The 20,262-nt window shown below is 41.3% G+C and overlaps 1 protein-coding gene across 5 annotated transcripts in view; it reads right to left on the bottom strand.

Annotated features, from left to right (window-relative positions):
- MAP2K7 (mitogen-activated protein kinase kinase 7) overlaps positions 1–19,877 on the bottom strand; it is a 35,661-nt gene extending 15,784 nt beyond the window's left edge. For 2 of the 5 annotated variants that reach the window (XR_013983416.1, XR_013983417.1), the window contains exons 1-2: positions 19,692–19,875; positions 11,861–11,908 (exon numbers count right to left, since the gene is read on the bottom strand). Coding sequence is in view for 3 of the 5 variants with exons in the window: in XM_080997028.1 (XP_080853154.1) it covers positions 11,861–11,908; positions 19,692–19,815 (172 nt within the window). In the remaining 2 variants the exon portion in view is untranslated. Of the gene's footprint in view, positions 1–601; positions 684–11,860; positions 11,909–19,691 lie in introns of those variants that run through there. The other 3 variants (XM_080997028.1, XM_080997026.1, XM_080997027.1) reach the window with 3 other exon arrangements.
- Between the last annotated feature and the right edge of the window lie 385 nt (positions 19,878–20,262).

The following is a 20,262-nucleotide window of genomic DNA, read 5'->3' as shown; positions in this document are numbered from 1 at the left end:
CTGGTAGGCAGATCAACGACTGTGTGGATATTATACTGGCAAGTTGTTTGCAGGCTTAATCTGGGCCTAGGACCAGGAAGGAGAGTATGTGTGGTTTAAAATTAAATCCATTTTTAGAAAGAACCTGCTTCTGGGACTAAAGATAAAGCCTAGTTTCTCTGCCCAGCGGCTTGTGCAGTGAGTGTGATGTGAGATAGCACCAAGAACTTTCTTCCTGCTTGGTCTTAGCACAAGCATATTTAGACAGAGGTCTCTGCTAAGCCTGAAGAGAGCTTTCTAAGGGCAACTATCCATTTTTGAACAAATCTAAAAGAGGGGACTCTTCAGGGCACCTAGATCAAGAAACTGCTGTATCCTGGGAATAGCACAGGCAAGCAGAAGTCATGCTGCACAGGTTTTAGAAACATCTGTTAGTAGCTGAATGGTTACATCTAATCTTTCCAGCACAATGTGTACAATTATTTGATACTGCAATTCTTCCCATAACCTTTCATATTTCACCTGGTTTCCTGTGTCTACATAGGTTTTAATCCAAAAATAGGAAGACACAGCGAGGCACACAGCCAGAGTACAACAATTCTACACAGACATCCCAACTCACCTCCACTTAGCTCAGAGGCTAAGCAGTGCATCATGAGATCAAGCAAAGCTGCAACTCATATTCTTGGTGATATGGCTTATTTCTAAAAATGGGAATAGGAGTGTCCCTTAAATCAACGAGTGAATAAGTCGTAGTGCTGGAGTGGGGAAGCTGTGACCCTCCAGAAGCCGGAATCCAACCTGCATCATCCTTGATCAATGGCCATGCTGGCGGGAGGTGGGAATTCAACAACGTCTAGCAGGACGCAAGTTCCCCACCCCGGCCCCAGTGGATTTGCTTGCTCATTTGAAAAATAAAAAGCTCAGCCACACACAACTTCCTTCATCAACCTCAACAATAGCCCTTGGCTAAAGTAGAAATACTGGCTTCCATATTGCAATCTTGCCACTAACAATGACAAGGTTGCTCAACGGAACTCAGTAACAGCGTTATTTTTTAATTTTAATTTCTGAAACACTTCTATCCCCTCCAAGGTTGCAAATATTAAGGTGGGAGAGGCAGAAAGAAAAGTGCTGCTACTGTCAGTTAGTTATGATAGGTTGCCGGTACTAAAGTGGATTCTCAAGTATCAGTTTCCTGATACTTGGGCAGAAGTGATGATTTCAGGCAGGAATTATGGTTCAGAAGAATTGTGCCAGGTTCTATACAAAATATGTAACAAGTGAACCCACTCTCAATGCTTGGGCAGCCCCCAACTTCCACTTTGAGAGCAGCTGCGTCAGCCATGAATAACAGATCAACGTGCAATGCAACATGCGAGCTAGAATTCTGTCCTGGGATCTAAAGAGGCATAATAGTTCATAGTGAGGCAGTAAAATGTTTTGACTGCATTTCTTTGAACAGCTAATTCTTACAAAAGTCACAAACTGCTCTTGAAATTCTCCTCAGCTTCAAAAACAATGTCTCGTATGGCGTGGGGAAAGAGAGGAGCTGCTGTTTGAAGAAAGCAAGTAAGAAGTCCCCATGGACTCTCCTGGCCCCAGGACTGAGACTGCATAAAATAGGAAAACTTTTAAAAATATAAACAATGAAGCTCTATTAAGATAACAAAATGTACATCTTCTGCTAAAAGAGCTCCCTTTATATTACATCCATAATCCTTACAACTTTTATGTAAGGTAGATCAGTACAACAGGTGGAGAAAGGGATACTGAGGCTAGCCAAAAGAGGTCATGAAGTTAGATTGTAACAAGGGATGTCTTAACACTCAGATCAGCTTATTCTTGGTATGTTTCATTGTAATGTGCAGTGTGGTCCACGCTACAAAGATTTATAGGATAACAACATCATGGAGGACGTGAGACAGACCCCCAACAGGGTTTTTTTAATTGTGGTTCATCTCAATTAGTACCAGTTCATGAAAACTACTAAAGGTGATGCTTGCTTCTCTTGCAAGTGACCACAAAATGCTTGTACATAATCCTTTGGGGCAGAGGATAGGAGCAAACCAATGGAGTACAGGTCATCTGAATTCAAGTCCAAAAAGGAAGCTTCCTCAGCTAGAAAATTAATTAAGGAGAGCTGACTATTTCTGAAATATATATATATTTAAAGGCATAATCATTTTTATTGCTAAGGACAAGAGAATTCTAAAATGGTCAGTGCAGGATTTTTAAATTCCCTGAAAAGGAGCTTCTAGTATAACCTGAAAGCAAAGAAAAAAAATACAAGAAATGAATGAAAATTTCTGCAGTCCAGATTGACAAAAAAGCACAAGGCACCAGATTCAGCTAAATGGTCTCACTAGCAGAAGTCCATGCAAATGCTTTCACCACACAACAGTTTTCCCCCCAATGCCCACCCAGTGGCTGGGGGGGGGGGGTGTTTTAGAGACTCCCCAGAATGCCACAGGGGGAGTGTAGAGGTTTTTCCATCAAACAAGCAGAACTGCTTGCACCAATAGAGCAATCTCCTCAGTGCTACCTTGAATTTCTCCAAACTTATTCAATTACCAGAAAGGCAAAGATTAAAGCACTAATTACAATGTATGCTATAAATACAACATAGAGGAAATAGTATGGGTTTTATTAAGGTTTTCTGTTGCAACAGTAAAACAAATTTCTAATGAGAAGTTTGGAGGATGTGTTGGTAGGATTGGTTCTGTGGGCAAAGGAGCAAAATAATCTAAAGGTGCTTCAATTTCCATCAAAGGACTGGGGTATATAGGTGGGTCCTGACTAGCTAAGTCACTAATCTTAGAAGCAGCTAACTAGCTAAGGCCTAGTTTCCACAAATAGCAGATCAAGCCTGGCAGATCAATGGTAGAAATATAAGTGTCATTGTACAAACATCTGCTCTCCAGGTTGTCTCCACCTGGCAGGTATGAAAAGCATTAACCTATTTGCTTATTTTAGGGGATAAAAACTATTTAAAAGAGGTGGAAATGTTATTGCAGCAAAAATGGGAGATTCAACTCTGATGAAGTCTCAAACACTATTGAATTACATTAATTTAAGAAACCATTATTTAATGTGATATTCCTTCCTGGTCTCCCATAGTTTTCAGAAACACTGCAGTCTTGCTCATGGAACAGCTATGTTGTATAGCTTAGGTTTGGCAACAATTTTTCATAAAGTTTTCAATGGCATAGGTTTTAGATTTAAAGGAGCCACACAGAGCAATTCAAAAAATCTTTTTCAGCACCATAATGTATCTTTGTGGTGCCTTGGGAGAACTATGGAAGAGTTTCCTCAGAAACAATGTAAAGAATAAAAAACTCATTATGAGCCATACATTTGTTCCTTTAACTGGCTTTTTCATTCTTTTTATAATTTGGCTTTTCTTCCCACACCAGAATACATAGGTTAAAGAAAGGGTATATGACTCTGCAAGTGACTTCAAAAGCAAAGCGCTACAGCAATTAGTGAAGTTAACAGAATTCTGCATTGAGAGGACAGCCCATTCATTTTGAAAATCACCACTACAAAAATAAACAGAGATTGGTCTTAAGCTCATTAAAAACCCATCTGGTAGGATCCATGTCATTTCAAAGTTTTCTTGGAACATGTGCTGATATTCAACATTAGTCATGCTCAGAACAGACCTTCTCAAATAAATGGACTCTGGATTGGACATAGGTGCATATCACTGTAGTATTTTAAGCCTCCGCAGTTCAAATCCGTCAAACACTTTTGACTGCCATCTAAATATGTACACCATGTCTGTAGATAGTTTTGGGCAATATTCTGTTTATAAGTTAAAGAATCAGGGACAATCTTTTAATTTAAAATTACATTTTGTATCTGTTTCTTTTACTACAACTTTTTAAAATGAGTACCTTAGGGTTCTGAAAGAGCAAGGGATCCAGGGGCCAAAATACCAAAAGGGTGAGTCAGGATTATGTCTACAACAAAAATGACTGCAGTTATAAGCAAATGATAATTTTCATAGATTTTTCTGGATAGAAAATCATCATTTCACCAAGTCCCACACCGAGCAGACATTTACAAGTGAACTGAGCTACAATCTCAAAAGTTTTCTTCTGGCTTCACTTGGTTTTTTAAAAAATTATCTCTCTTATAAAACATTCAGTCTTATCTCTCCAATGGCTCTCTATTGCATGCTCTTACAGCAGTGGTTTGGGGCTTCCTACTATTGGGAACACTCTGATTTGTCAAGCACAGATAGGATTGTGCCTATAGCAAACTGCAGGCAGTAGATTAAAGTTGCTTAAGAATCTCTATTAACAAAAGCAAGCCAGTGACCAATGAAGCAGTATAATTTAACCCTGGAGGGAGTGAAACCTATAAAGTGAAAATAATACCTTAATAAGAGTATTGTGATGGACAAACACTGCAAAGTTTATTGGCAAAGAAGTAGCAGTTCTGCCATTTATAAATGTGTTCCAGAAGCCTCTACAGCAGGGGTAGCAAACACAGTGCTCTCCAAATGCTGTTTGACTCAAACTCCCACCAGCCCAGCTGGCTTGGCTAATGGTCAGATAAGATGGGAATTCAAGTCCAGCAACATATGGAGGGCAACATGTTGGGTACGCCTGCTCTACAGAATTCATTGCTGTTTTCTCCTGCCTCCTTAGGAACATAATGTTTCTTATACAGTCAGTCTCATGGGACTAAACCAGTTTGGCAGTGAGTAATTCTATTTGGGAATATGGTTTGCCAAAAAAGTGCGTTTCAGCTGCCTTGACACACACACAATTATCTAGGCTGATACGAGTTTTTGTACCAGGCTGGCTTATATCTGAATCATGTGTGCCATATCTAGCACAATGCAACTGTGCTTGCTTGGCCCCTGGTAGTGGGTCTGAACTATGTGATATGCCTCTCCTGATTGATGCAAGAGGAGTGGCATATATTAATCTCGGGGCTTATTCATATGTTGTAAGACAGACAGAAGTGGCAGCTTTCACTTTCCCCCCAATTCAACTGTAACTTGGGATTTGTTTATCTCTGAGAGCTGCAGGTTCCACATTAATGAAGTCTTGAACTTCTTCTTATACCCTTCTTTATAACATAAGAAAGAGTTTTCAGAACCAGTAGCAGAATCACGTTTGTTGAAGTAAGGAGAAAGAGAGGCAGATATCATGAAAGGACACCAGCTTCTCTCTGGTTTCGCCATCTTTAATGGAGCTAAGGTACCCTCCAACACAAGGACAGTCAGGATGCTTCTGTAAACAGAAAAGGGCTTAATCTTCTTGGGTTAAGCACGTGCTTTCTGTGATGTGCAGTTTGAAATGTGAGCATATGAACCAAAGTTTCAACTGAACTGTCCAGACTAGCATGGTCCCATTGGATGGGGACCCTCTGGAGAGCAGCAGAGAATTCTGCCTGGAAGCAGATGGGCATGAAGAAAGTAAAAGATTATCAATCATGCTGCACCCAACAGGATAAAGGGTATACTCTCTTAATCCTAGATATCAATATACCAACTCAGAAACCCAGAAACATTAATGCTTGTGAAAATACTGCATGGCAAATCTAGCTGCTATTCTCCCCATCACACCCTACTACACTGTACACCTCCCCCTTGCATCCAAATATAGTAATAGCCTGTAAAGGAGAAATCCATTCTTATAACACGCTCCCCGCTCAAGCTCTCAATCGAAGAAGCCTGCATGCTACACTACAGCTTGATCATGCAAACCTGTCAGCCTCTGTCTGCCAAAAGGAGAACCACAGCAAAGGAGAAAATCATGCTGCAGAAATGGTCAATCAATCCAGTACAACACTGGAAAAGGTTACATTAAAGGGGAAGAAAACGGTTGTAGTGGGAAGAACAGGACATGGAAGAAAGCCAAAACAGAAGCAGAGCAAAGCAGGAAGGTTCATTTGATGGGCATAAGCAGGTACTGCACACAGAATGGAAGCAGAGGAAAAGAGAAACGCTAGTTAGGCTGCCGACATTGGAGTATTCACCAGATACTTCAGATGATGTGGTTTGCCAGCTATGGGGCATAACCCTACATGGCCATCTCAGGCCAGCGCTGACTGAATTCAACATGAACTCTACTTTGAATGACAATGGCTAGGAACAGGGAGGCAGAAGTGCAGGCAGAGCAGACTTACACATTTTGCAAGCTTCATAAATCAGCTTAAATTACTGTAATGGTGATAGCTCAGCTAAAAGGACAACCTAGTTCCAGCTGCTGGCATGCCCATACAAGGCTCTTCTTTAAACCAGCAGTTTAACCAGAGTTGAAACCAGGCTCAATGTACCAATCATATTAAACGTGATAGAAACCTGTACCAGATGTATTTGAAAAAAAGATATATTGTGTTAAGGGCAAATTCCCAACTTATTATTTTAAGTCATGGAAATAATTATTCTTGCAAATCACCTCTAAACTGAGTCTGCTGATAGAGCTTATATACCTGACTGCTCAGGAAAGGCACCTGGAGTTTCATGGCATAATAATGTTTTCTTTGAAGTCTCTCAGCCCCACTCACCTCACAGAGTGTTTGTTGTGGGGGAGGAAGGGAAAGGAGAATGTTAGCCGCTTTGAGACTCCTTAAAGGGAGTGAAAGGCGGGATATCAAATCCAAACTCTTCTTCTTCTTTTGCTTAAACTTCCCACATTGCAGCTTTAAGGCATTCCCCTAAAGCCAGTTCAAATAGCTCCATATTGTCTCTGCTTGTGAGCCACTAGTTACTTTAAACCAGGAAGCGGTGGATTTAATGTGATTTAATATTCTGATTAAGAATGCATGAAATAACCACACATGTGATAAAGGGTTAAAATTAAATATCATAAACTAAGAAATTAAGTCCCTGATGCTTCTAGAGAATGAGTTACAAAGTCAGCATTACTGATATGTTCTCAGTGAAATATGTCTATCTATGCAATAATAAATAAAAAGACCTGCATTTTAGCAAAGAGATTTCCATGAAAAAATGAAACTAATGGAAGTCAAACTTCTAAAGCCACAATCCTGCTGGGTTAGGTGGGGAAAATATATCTGACCTTCAGAAGTATTAGAAAGATAACTGTGAATCCTCCATATTTCCAAAAATATTTGGTTATATTTAATTATGCTCTGTGTCAGTCCCCATGCCTTTAATTTTAAAAACCCAGTCAATATTCATAGGTTGAGCACTTGTTCAAAATCTGAAGTTACACCAAATATTATCACTACCCTGGAAGTTCAAGGCTCACAAACCATGTAGTCACTTCTAAGATCACTTTCTCTCAAGAGATGATGAAATACATACAAATGTATTTCAGTTGCAGATAGGTAGCCGTGTTGGTCTGCCATAATCAAAATAAAAAAATCCTTCCAGTAGCACCTTTAAGACCAACTAAGTTAGTTCTTGGTATGAGCTTTCGTATGAGGTTGGTATGAGCTTGGTATGAGGGGGTAATACCCCTCCCCACCTTCTCACTATATAGAAGGATCTGGCAACTTCTGTTTCAGTGTATCTGAAGAAGTGTGCTTGCACACGAAAGCTCATACCAAGAACTAACTTAGTTGGTCTTAAAGGTGCTACTGGAAGGATTTTTTTATTTAAATATATTTCAGCTATCCAGACAAACTGGCATTCTTCTGAACATACATTCTTCATGGGCCATGGAGATAGGCTGGCTTTTTATGGAAGGTACTTTAGAGACAGTGATTTATATCCAATGTTAGTCATATCACCGAAATTAATGGACTTGACCAACTTAAGGTGACCAATTTCAATGGTTCTAAGTAAATGGATAAAATTCAATCACTTGATCCTGTTTCTTCCTGGCATATACTGAATTAATCCTGTGCCAGGCAAATTACAGATATGATTATGAGTGAGGTTCAAGGAACGCCAACCACCCACACAGGGAATGAGAATGAAGACTAGACTTAACACTTCCTTTTAGCTTTCTATTTGAATGTGTATTTTTTTAATAAAAAAAAACTTTTACAAAGAAAAATAGGCCTGGCAACGGAAGTGACAAAAGGAAGAAAGCATGTTATCTCAAGGGTTGTTTTTTTTTACTTCTAGTGACTGAAACAGCCTTCATGTGGTAGCATGTGGTAGCATTCCAGAGTCACAAATACAGTGAAGCATCATTGGTCTGTTACATTTCTGCGAAGGAGTGATTTTTTGCTATATAAGGCCAAGCTGGTCTCTATATAAGCAAGCAATCTTGAATTCTGTGCTTAATTTTCTTTAAAAAATACAATCTACAGTTCGTCCCTGTGAAATAATGTATGCAAATAAAATCAAGTGGCATAATTTGTCATCGTTGCTCAATTTGTATGGATTTTTTTTTCATTTGGGGATATTTGAAATTGTTTATTCTCCAATGGTTGTCATGCGGACAGTAGGCAGGACTTCCATAACAATGGGAGGCAAAGGTTCTTTTCACACAAGGAGACTTTAAAAACAATATTGCCTAGAAGGGCCATTTTAATAATGTCTACCTCCAACCTGCCGTTCCGCTGCTGGACTGCAAGTGCTTCTGTATCTTTTCCCCCCCAAGACAACAATCTATAGGCCTTTCATAACTCGGGCCTCTTGTGATTGAGAAGACAAGCTAAGCAGGCAAAGGCCAAGACAGCATTTGAATGAAAAAGTTAACTAGAGCATGACACAGAATCATCTGCAGAGGGATAAGAGCAGTTTCAGGTTGCAGAAACTGCAAGCTGAGAGATGTGGGCCTGCGTCTTTGCGCTCTGGAAACTTTCCTTCCATAACGAAGCACAAAAATAGTTTTATTTTAATTCTAGCAGCTGCATTCTATCTTCCTAATCTCCCCATCCTCCAAAACCTGGTCATTTTTAACACCAAGCTTTCTACTACCTATTCCAAATGAAATGGCTGGGGAAACTCAGCCAGATGGGTGGGATATTATAATATTATTATTATTATTATTACTACTACTACTATTATTAAATGCAGCATGCTGTCCCACAGAACAGGATGCAGAACTTGTGGCTCTCCAGATGTTCCTGGACTACAACAACCATCATCCCTCACCACTGGCCATGCTGGTTGGAGCTCATTAGAATCCAACAAGATCCCCCAACCCTGGCTTAGAAAGTGGTTGTACAGCAGTACTTAGTGAAATAACTCAAGCCTATATTGTTGCCTGCATCCCAAAATGCATATAGCTTATATGCTTTTTCACTTCTACATTAATGAAAAGAATAAAGATTCTGAATATCCATTTTAAAACAAACAGTCCATCAATCATTGGAGAAGTGTACCAGAGAGGAAAAGTGGCACTGCACCATTTAAATTGCAAAATGTCTCACTTACTATCCAGCAATATGATCCATGAATTCCTTTGGAATTCAAGCAGCAAGCTGCCATGTTCCTCTTTGACTACATTTACCCAGAAAGAAGACATGGAAGTGCACCATTTACAGAAAAATCCTAGGCATGGCTACTTTTAAAGTCCCAGTGGTCTCTCACATGTAGAATTTCAGGTAGCAACATGTTTTTTGAGACACAGCTAATGTATTTTATACAGGTAGTTGCCAATCCTATATATTTGCAAGTGTCACCTAGGTTTCTTCATCTGCCAATTCAATAGACAGCTTACAAAATAATATTTGTGGGATTGTTCTTTGTCATTAGACTTCTAGGCAATAAAAGACACAGTGGTCATATTTTAAACTTTCTATACAGCCACAATAGAAAAAAACAATTCAAAGTTAAAGCTGGAATCTTCCCATTCACTCAAATATAAGAGAAATTAACTAAAATTAAGTTTTCCAATAAATAATTTGAAAAAAATGAAGCCAAAAAGTTGGAGCTGAGATGGGATTTTGTGGCAGTACCTGATCAGGTGTGCAGACTCAAGTGAAACTAACCCACCTTGCTCGCAAGCTGCTCTGGTTGCATAGTTAACCTTGGTCAACAGTGAGTTGCCTGTACCATGTGCACTTCAGATGGCTGCCATGAACTGGCAAGTCAAGAGTAACACATGCTTAAACCTAATAATCATACAAACTATCAATCTGCTGCTTTCAGAAGAAAGTGTTAGAATAATAACTACTTGAAAATGGAAGGGTAAGAAATTCTGCTGGATGGCAGCTGCAAAGAACAAGTGGCATAGCACAAAAGCACAGGTAAGAGCTAGTGGAAGGCAAGACTGGAAAGCATTGGAAGGTAATCTAATGAAACACATTCCCATCCTGAAAGGCTTCAAAGCACTGTAAGGCAAGCATCCACTAGATAAAATGGCAGACTAGCCCCTGTACTTTCTATACTCAAAGACTGCTGCCTCTAGGGTAGAAAAACAATGCAGTAGCTATTTCACAATGCACAGCTAAAGTAGCTCAGGGTAGAAGGTGAAGAAACCCATTTGCATAAACTAAAGACTGTGACTTTAACAGTTACAGTGCAACCCTCTTCATGTAGTACCATGGACTCGTCCAAGCTGCCATGGATGCTTTGGTTGAGATTCCTGCATTGCAAGGGGTTGGACGAGATAACCCTCAGGGTCCTTTCCAACTCTACAGTTTTTGATCCTATGATTCTATAAGCACCAATATGCCCAGAACCTAATTAATTCATTAATCTTAATAAGAGATATCGCTACAGCAATATTAACAGTACAGCATCCTTTTAACTTCCAGAGCATAATTTTAACATCCAGAAGATCAAGGACAGCTCTCTGTAAGAGGCAGGGAAGATTCCAGCACCATGCAACAGCAGCAACTAATTAAAAAATGAGGAACTAACTTTATTTCTGCTGTGGACTCCTACCCCGTATCATGTAGGGTATGGCATTAGATCTGTGCTTCACTGAATTTTATTAACTAATGCATGTTCTTAAACAATAAAATAAAATAAAGCTATCTCTCACCTGACCTTATATTATCCAATTACAGCTTATTTAGGTAGCAATTATATATTTACGGCACACATCTCCAAAATATGTGCAATAAAAGCCCCAGTGAATAACACTGGTCCAGAGAATTGTCTGAAATAGCTCATTTAGGTCCATGTCTGAAGCTTAGCATATTTGGGACCAAATGATACCTAGACAGGAATCTGCATGGAAAACCTGTTAATAGTAATCAAAATTCTTTTTGGGGGAAAGAAGCATACAAAGGTATCAAATACATATAAAAATATGCCCTCCTGAGATTATATCAGAAACAGAGTCTGGCACCGTTGTGGGATGCAGCAGACACTACTAGGAGCTTCATACAAATCTGAGCCCTGCTCAACTCTAAGGAAGGCTACTCTGTTCCCATCTTAAAATCCCTACAGCAGCTGCCCTTGACTAAAAGGACAGTCTTGACTTCCTGCACTAAAGCAAACTAGTGTACAACAGCACTGACAGTTTGCTTCTGGGTTCTACCTCAGAGGCAATTGCACATCACAAAAAGCAGAGCCTATTTAATTTTGCTGTATGCAGGTTGACATTTTGACATTGCCTTTCCATTCAGGAAAATCTAAGGAAATGTATGGCAATATGAATTTCTGCCAATTGCCACTTGAGGGCTCTGGCACATTAAAGTGGAATGTGGAAGATAGAAGGTGGAAAATATCAGTGTGAAAATTTAATGGTTACCTGTCTTCAGAAAGTGCTTTGACATCATCAGGAAAGGAAGGTGCTAAGCAACTACTGCAGCTGTGGACAATCAAAACATGTTTTCATGCATGGCCTTACATACCGCTTTGCCTAGCCAGTCTTGGCAAGTAAGGCTAGATCAATAGTAAAGGAGAATACGAAAGTGGGGAAGGAAGCAGGGTCAGACACACACTTGGAAGAGAAGCAGACAAGTGGCAATTCTATGCAGTTGAAGGAAGCATTAAATAAATGATGCAAGAAATCCAAGCTGCGATGATAAAAAGTTCTGGTACCTGCACGTTGGGATGGAGCGGGAGCAGGGCTTAGAGTGATCACAATAACTGGATTGGGAAAAGGAAGAAAAAAACACGATAAATCACAACAGAAACAATCAAATCATCAAAATGAAAATAACTCATATTCAAATCAATTTCAGGATAAAGAGTGGAGGTGGCAAGAAACCAACAAAGGGGACAGACAAGGTGAAAATGTGATGCATCAAACAGTAAGGAATCAATTCCACAGGTTTCACATCCCTAGCGCTTCTAACATGAAAAACAGCTATGGTTCTTGTTCTGTTAGTCAACAATTCCCTTGCACAGCAGTGTTCTGGTCAATGGCCTTCCTTCATTCCAGAAAGCAAAACCCATTCACTATGGCGTCATCAACAATCTAGCCCAGTGCTTCACAATCATAGATATACATGAAATGTACTTAAAGTACCCAGGGGCAAAGCTCTAATTTTTCAAAGTCAGCATCAAATGTCTATGTTCCAAGATTGCACCTGGCTGACTATATTATGTGCATCAAACTCCACTTCTTTTAGGCACCAATGCCGTTCAAATATTTCATATTCCTAGATGCCTAGGAAACCTTTTATCTGTGATGTTCCAAGGTCTGATCACAGTATAAAGACTTGCTTTAAAGGCCATGATCTTGCTATACTCTCAAAATGACGTTTACTAACAGCATTTTAAACCATAAGAGGTGACTAGGATAATCTAAAGACGATAACATAAATTATGCTCCTTGATTCTATTTATGTTAAACAGACCTCTCATAAGCAACATCTCACCTTATTCAAAACCTTATGCCCCTGCAACTCATGAAATATTTTCTACTTTAAGGTATCAAAACATTCTAGTTTTTACCCAAGTGCTCAGATGCTAATAACTTCTCTTCATTTCCCCTTGAAAATTGCTTTCTAAAAGACTTCCACCCCAACTGATGCACGTAAGTAATTTCTTTTTTGTTATAAAATATGCCCATTCTCTAAGAAAAAATAAAAGGTAAAAAAAAATCACAAAGTTTTTAGTTGATCCCCAAGAAGTAGAAGCAGAAATGATTGCTCCTGCTTTTGAAAGCTAATGAGATTTAAAAACAATTGATAAAAACAGTATCTTCTGCTAACAGCCTCTACCTCAGGGATGAAGGACCTGGGGTCCTCCAGAAGTTAATAGACTTCCAACTCCCATGAGACTCAGAGAGCGCTGCCAATTGTCAGGGATGATGGGAACTGGATTCAAACAACCTCTGTAGGGCCTTAGGCTCCCCACCCGTACTCTAGCTTATCAAAGGAAAACCACCACTCTCTGAACCATCACCTTATTTATTCTTTCATTCTGTTGGACCACCACTACATGCCCTGAAAGGGAACAAGATCTGAAATAGGATATGAACTCCTTGCTTTGGTTCATGATAACACATGGAGGTTAATTAACTGGCTAACTGATATACGTAATGTTATAAGCAATATGAACAGCAAACAAAGTACACCTGCTCATAACATCAAATCATATACATACAATGAAAAGCTCTCTGGTGTTGCTTCTTGCAGACTGAGGCATAAGACAGTAGTTTTCAATCAGTGTGCCACAGCACCCTGGGGTGCCTTGAATGATGTTCAGGGGTGCCATGGGCAATACTGGCCTCTGTCCCTCTTTCCTTCCCTACCTTCATATGATGCCTTCTTGCATCTCTGCCTCTCAAAGGCTTGCACAGTTGTTTGTTGCAGCAGCCTTGGCTACAAGCTCCCAGGTGAATGGTGTGTCTGGAGCTGACCAGGGCGTGCTTCCCAGGCCCCTGTGGGGTAGTGAGAGGAGGCACCTCTCTTTGGGGCAAGCAAGGCAGCTCAGAGACCAGGGGCAGCAGCTGCAGATGCCCAGAGGACTCCCATGGGGAGAAGAGAGGAGGCTGAGGGAGCCCTCCACAAGGGAGCTGCCAGCTCGGCAGGCAAGGGGTGACATAACTGGGCTCCTGAGCCCCACAGGGGTATCGCACAAAGAATGTAGTTGGTCAAGGGAGCCATGGACCCAAAATGGTTGAAAAACTGTGCCATAAGGATTACTTGGTAGGACTTCTGTCACAATGAAATCAATTTTATAACCTACCAATGGTGGCATCATTCACAATAAAAACCTAGTTGTACTTCCAAATATATTCTCTTGGACTTTTATACAGTGGTGCCTCGCAAGACGAAAAGAATCCGTTCCGCGAGTCTCTTCGTCTTGCGGGTTTTTTCGTCTTGCGAAGCAAGCCCATTAGAGGTTTAGCGGCTTAGCGCTACAGTATTAGTGGCTTAGCCGGCTTAAAGATCAGCTGATAAGCGGCTTAGCATCAGCTGTTAAGCGGCTTAAAGATCAGCTGATAAGCGGCTTAGCATCAGCTGTTAAGCGGCTTAAAGATCAGCTGATAAGCGGCTTAGCATCAGCTGTTAAGCGGCTTAAAGATCAGCTGATAAGCGGCTTAGCCATCAGCTGATAAGCGGTTTAGCGGCTTGGGAAAAAGGGGGGGGGGAGGAAAAAAACCCTGCAGGAACTCGCAAGACATTTTCGTCTTGCGAAGCAAGCACATAGGAAATTCGTTTTGCGAAGCACCTCCAAAACGGAAAACCCTTTCGTCTAGCGGGTTTTCCGTCTTGCGAGGCATTCGTCTTGCGGGGCACCACTGTAACTCTTCAAAACTTCAATTCAACCCACCATTTATTGTGAATACTAACTGTAAATGTATAAGAAATCCCAATTTCCACTCTGTTTTTGCAAGTAAGAGCCTGAATAAACAAGAACTGATCCTCACCATCTTAATAAAATAAATCAAGAAGCCATGTCTCAGTCATAATTTTACTTTCCCACTCATTTTAGTCATGGGTTCACTAAGAGACACTGGGAAGCAAATCTCTCTAAACTACAGCCCCTTTCTTAAAAGTGGTACATACAACTTTATAGAGTTGCTATGATCACATTATCACTGAAAAGTGTTTTACACAAGAGTATTGTTACAGGAATTATAAGTATGAGAAGTCTATACCAATGTAACAACTTGTCAAAATTCTACTTGCCTCATGCTAATAATTTTAAAAGGTTTCTTAAATTGTCATAATTAGTTAAAATGGATTAACATGATCTGCTTTAAAAGAGTTAAATTTCAGCAAGGCAACTTTTGAACACTCCATTTTCATCATGTTCATTTACATCTGGCATATAAGCACCCAACAGCACAAACCAGAAGTCACACATATTCTACAAGAAACTACTATTAACTTCTTCTTACAAAAAGCCTGCAATTATGAAGACATGGCCACATAAGTCATTCTCAAATTTCATTCTCTAAAAGGATACCCACATGCAAAATGAGATGTGATAGCCTGAAATGTGAATCAAAGTGCAGTGTAGAATTCAGGAATTTTATATCAGAAGCTTGAGAGTACGGCAAAAAACATCAAGTACATAATAGCTTTTTGTTGCCTTTGTGGACTACCCAGAACAAAATAGAAAGAGTTGAAATTCATAAAAGTCACCTTCAATAAAAACTTTTTATTCTGCATAAAGCAGACTGAAAGACTCACATTACACTTAAGTTTGAGGCTAGTGTGTAAAACAAAAATCCTGGAGGTGCATCTGGACTCTCCATAAAGCATAAACTTTGGTTTCTCCTTTTAATCTCTCACCTACACTACCCTTGTCTCATTCCACTAGAGAAACCAAGTGTATGTCTTGTCCTTTTTAAATGAATACAAAACCTCCTCTACCTCTACGATCTGGTAAATTAGACTTTCTCTGTTAAATAGCTGTGGGTCATCCGACAAAGTAGGAAGGATACAGACCTTGGTTCTAGTTCCACTATACCATATAAGAAGGTCGCATCTATTCTTACTGAAGAAATGCTTCTTAATTAGGGAAGGACCATGACTCTGTCACTCTTGTGAAATATTTTGTAAACATTCTTAAGGTTAATGGGGTACATTATTAGGCATTCATGAACACTATCTCCCTCACACAAATGTGTGGAAAGTAAGCATACAAGATTTCAGAAAGACAGAATGTGACCTAAACAGAAGTACGTTGAATAAATATTTAGAAAGCCTAGATCAGAAATGGCTATTCAATTGGATGGGGGGTTAGTTCAATGACTCTCCCCATGTGTTCAAAGTTAAGGGGTTTGCAGAACCACATGAGCAGGAATTGGCTCTTGCCAATTACACAGCAGGAAGGCCCACTCACCTGCAATTAGCACACAGGAGAAGGGGCTCTACAAATATACCAACATCTGTGCATCAAGATCCCAACTTATGTGGAGAACCTTGATGCACACGACTGATGTTTTACCGTGGTTTCCTATTTTGTTGGAAGCCTCCCACAGTGTTGGGTAACCCAGTCAGATGGGTAGCAAATAAATAACTATTATTATTATTATTATTATTATTATTAGTATAGCAAGCCTCTTTTCACATAATAAAGTGTGGGGTACAGGGCTGCTAGATGCTGCAATAGAGCCAGGATTAGCTCATGCAGCCCCACAATCCTCCTCACATAGTCTCTGAATGCATGGAAGGGTTATCAGAAACCTCCCCTAACTAATTACACACACATAACCTATTAACCTATGGTAACATACACAGTGTAATCTCCACTTCCAGCTTCTAGACTCAGGATTGAAAGAAGCTACATCCAAGCCACAAAATCACAATGGAAAGTGGAACCAGAAAGCATTACACTCACATTAAACCCACAACTAGTTGTAGGAGCTAAAGCATCCCTTCCCATCCCCCGCCCCCGACATCTTGCACCAGGTGAGCTGATTTGAAAAGTGGCTCAAAACTGAATCTGTTCTTTGTTCTTTATTGGATATTAAAGAAGAATTCAAATATTAGCATTAGACTATTGGAACTGCTCGTCTATATCCTGGATTCAGAAAACCCCAGTACTATGTAGATACAAGAACCACGTGGGTGCATGGGATAATATAATTACTTCCCACACCACCAGGATAAGAAACAACCACATTCCAATTTCAATTTCAGCAGAGATCGTGTAATACAAGGACCAGAAAACAGAAGAGAATCCCATTCTGTCTCTGGCCAGGACAGCAGGGCCACTGGGAACCTGCACCCCCTGCCTCACAGGAAGTAAGGCAAAAGGGAGACCAGTCTGGCCCCATTCATCAGCCAGAGAATGAGCAGCTGCCGGAATTTGCTTCCTCCCCCCCCCTTGCTTCTAGAAAGAACACTCAACTTCAATTGCCAGTTGCCCTGAGACTAGAGAGCTGATGAAAAGCAAGCTCTGGTCCCATCCAGCAGCTGCTAGATTGTATGTGTGAATTGGGGGTGGGGGTGGAGGGTTGTATTGTTACCTCCTGCTTGTAAGTTGCCTTGAAAATTGTTTGATTGAAAGGTGGGACATAAATCATCAAAATTAATAAATAAGCATCCACTCACATGATGTTTGTTTGTGCACATTATCACGGCACTGCAGGTCCAGACAGTGTTGAAATAGCTCCCATGCTCCAGAGGTAATTCAACTTTAAAAGCAGTGAGGAACAGATGAGCTTCACATTTTTCCTCCTCTAACTGACTTTAAAGGGAAATCTTCTCCCTTTCTCAGTGACATAGCTACTTCTGGATTCTGCTCCAGCAGCAGGCAAATGCATGCAGTAGAAGCAAATGCAGGGACAGAGACATCCCAGGCACTATGCTGAATGGGGTAGAGTCTACCTACCTGCACAGGTAAGAGCCCTGTGTCTGCACCAAAACTTTGAGCTGTGCATGCTTAAATCTCAGTTGTTATAATTGGAGATTTGCTCCAACCACAGTAAGACTATCAGAGGTACTCTGATCAACCTATTAAGCCATTGGCTTGTCAGAAAATAGTTATGATTTAGATTTTTTGTTCATTTCACTCTCGCCCTGGCAATTTCACCTTGGCCACACAAGTAAGTGCCTTATTCACAGAGACAGACTATACAGCTAGGATTGCCAAACAATTAGAAATCAGATTTAAAAATATCCCAAATCTTTTCAATGTCACTATCATTGTAATATACATTCTATGTTGCTTATGACAAACTTATACATGTTATCAATACACTTTCTAATATTTTGTCCTGTGTGCCAAGTAAACTAGTAGCAATACAATACAATTACAGGGGGAAATCCTTCAGTGGTACAAAAAAATATTATTCCATGTTAAATTTCAGCTCTGTATCTCAAAATATGGGTCAAACAGCTATAGTAAGCATAAAAACTTGAGCTGTTGGTTGATCATGAAAATTTTAGTCTGTTCAAAACCAGTAGCTCAAGTTTGTAGGTTTTGACCCATACTCTATTCTACTGACTGAGCTTTTCTGGCTGTGAACAACCCTGACAACTTTATTAAAGGGAGGCCTATAAATATGCCAAATAATTAAGTTCCTCTCTCAGCTCTCTTCTCAAGTGAATATATTCACATCTTGCTATCAGTGATTCCCAAACTGCATGCTGGAGCATCTAATGTGTCATGAGAGAGGCTGAAGTGTGTCTTGAAAGAATTAAGTCACCATATTGGATGCCTACACTTGTCTATATCCCTCAGCATATGGAAGCTACAGGTAAGTCCTTGCCATAGTTCATGGTACAATTGGCAAGTGCTTGGTCTTCCTAGAAACACCAATGAAGATAACTAAACAGAAACAGTAAACCAAGATGCATTATTAACTAGACTATGACACAAGAAGGATCCCTGACACACATCTGAGTATGGGGTGAAAGATGCATTCAATTTTAATCCAAGATGGGGTGGGGAAACCATATGAGTTTTGGAAGCACTGCTATATACACAATATGGAACTTTCCTGTATTTAAATTAGAACTTAAATAAAGAGCTCTTGTGAACTTCTTTGTTTACAAAAAGATACTAGTCCAGCAAATGACAGGAACCTGATCTAGAGAAGCATACACTTGGGGACATTTCTGAGCACAGCATATCGCTATTTCATGGTATTCCTAACCCACCCCTCCTCCCTCTCCACTGCAGGGTGTGAGCAGTTGCTTAGACTTCCCTAACTTTAAAAACATAGTTATAATACGGCAATTGGGGGATCCTAAATCCACTTTTACTTCCTCCAGTATAACAGTTACAGTATAACTCCTTGTATATCAGTTTTTCTAATCAGAATACAGTACATGGGAACTCCTCTTGGCCTCACGAAAGCAACTCTGAGCTCTAAGTACTGTCCTCATTTTTAAAGAAAATCTCAAAGAACCACGGTCCACTAACGCCATCACATCATAAGCTCAACACACAGGTGGTTTCCGATCCCCAGGAAGATCGATTAACCTAAGGTCCCCAATGACCTCCTGTCGGTGCCCCCCACTGATACACTCATTTCTTCTCCTTCCACCTGAGTCCTCCTATAAAAACCCACACGCAGATCATAGCCCGGGCACTAGGTCCCAGGTCCCAACTCTGTTCCCTACATGTTTCTTCCTTCTCGAACTCTTCCCCGCCCCCCACGCCCACGCCTTCCTCCAAGTCCCTTCCCCACTGGATTCTTTACCTTTCCCCTGGGTCTTCTTTCTCCCTGCCCCGGTGTGTCCTGGCCTTGGGCCTCCACCTCCCTCAGACTCCGTGGTAAACAAGAGCCCCCTTGTTTCCCCGCCCCGGGTTTCCCGACCCCTTCGCTTCTCCGGGAGGACCTTTCTCTACCGGCCCCTCTCCGGGGCAGCTCGGCTCTTCCCATCCCCGCCCCGCATCCCTCCGGCCCCGGGGCTCCTGCCCAGGCGGGCCCGTGTCAGTCGCCCAAGCGGGGGGGTGCCTTCCGCGGAGCCTCCCCTGCCGCCGCCCCCGTTTCCCCCCTCAAAGCCTCCCTTACTAGGCCGAGTCCGGGCCGGACTGATGTCCAAGTTGAGGTCGATGCGCCTCCGGGCCTCCCTGTTCTCCTGCTTCAGCTTGGCCTCCAAGCGGGACAGTTTCTGCTCCAGCGAGGACGCCGCCATCTTCCCCCCCCTCCCCCGGAGCCGCCGACGCTGCCGCCACCGCGCAGCCAGAATACACAAACACCGCAGTGCGCACGCGCCGAAAGGACCAACCAGGCCACCATATTATCATCATCCTCCTCCGCCCACCGCAAAGGCACGGCTCCACTTTTGCCCGCTGTGCTTGTTTTGCCTCGCGGTTTTTCCTGGCTCGCGCATGCGCGAGGGCACCAAAGTGCTGCCCGAGCTCAGTATCAACGCGGCCGCGCCGTCAATGATATTTTGGACGTTCTCCTCGCCAGTATTCGTGCATCTCCACTCAGCTTTGATGGGGACTAGGGAGCATGTCTGGGAGTCATGACGGGTCGGAGGGGTGTTAGAAGATGCTGCCCTGTTGCTCAGTCAATAGAACCTGAGGCTCTTAATCTCAGGGTCCTGGGTGCAAGTTCCGCGGGGAGCAAAATATTA

The sequence above is a fragment of the Podarcis pityusensis genome, assembly GCF_964106645.2.
Source record: "Podarcis pityusensis genome assembly, chromosome: 2".
Taxonomy (NCBI): domain Eukaryota; kingdom Metazoa; phylum Chordata; class Lepidosauria; order Squamata; family Lacertidae; genus Podarcis; species Podarcis pityusensis.
Note: the sequence above shows the minus strand (reverse complement) of the source record. Positions and strands in the feature narration are given on the sequence as shown.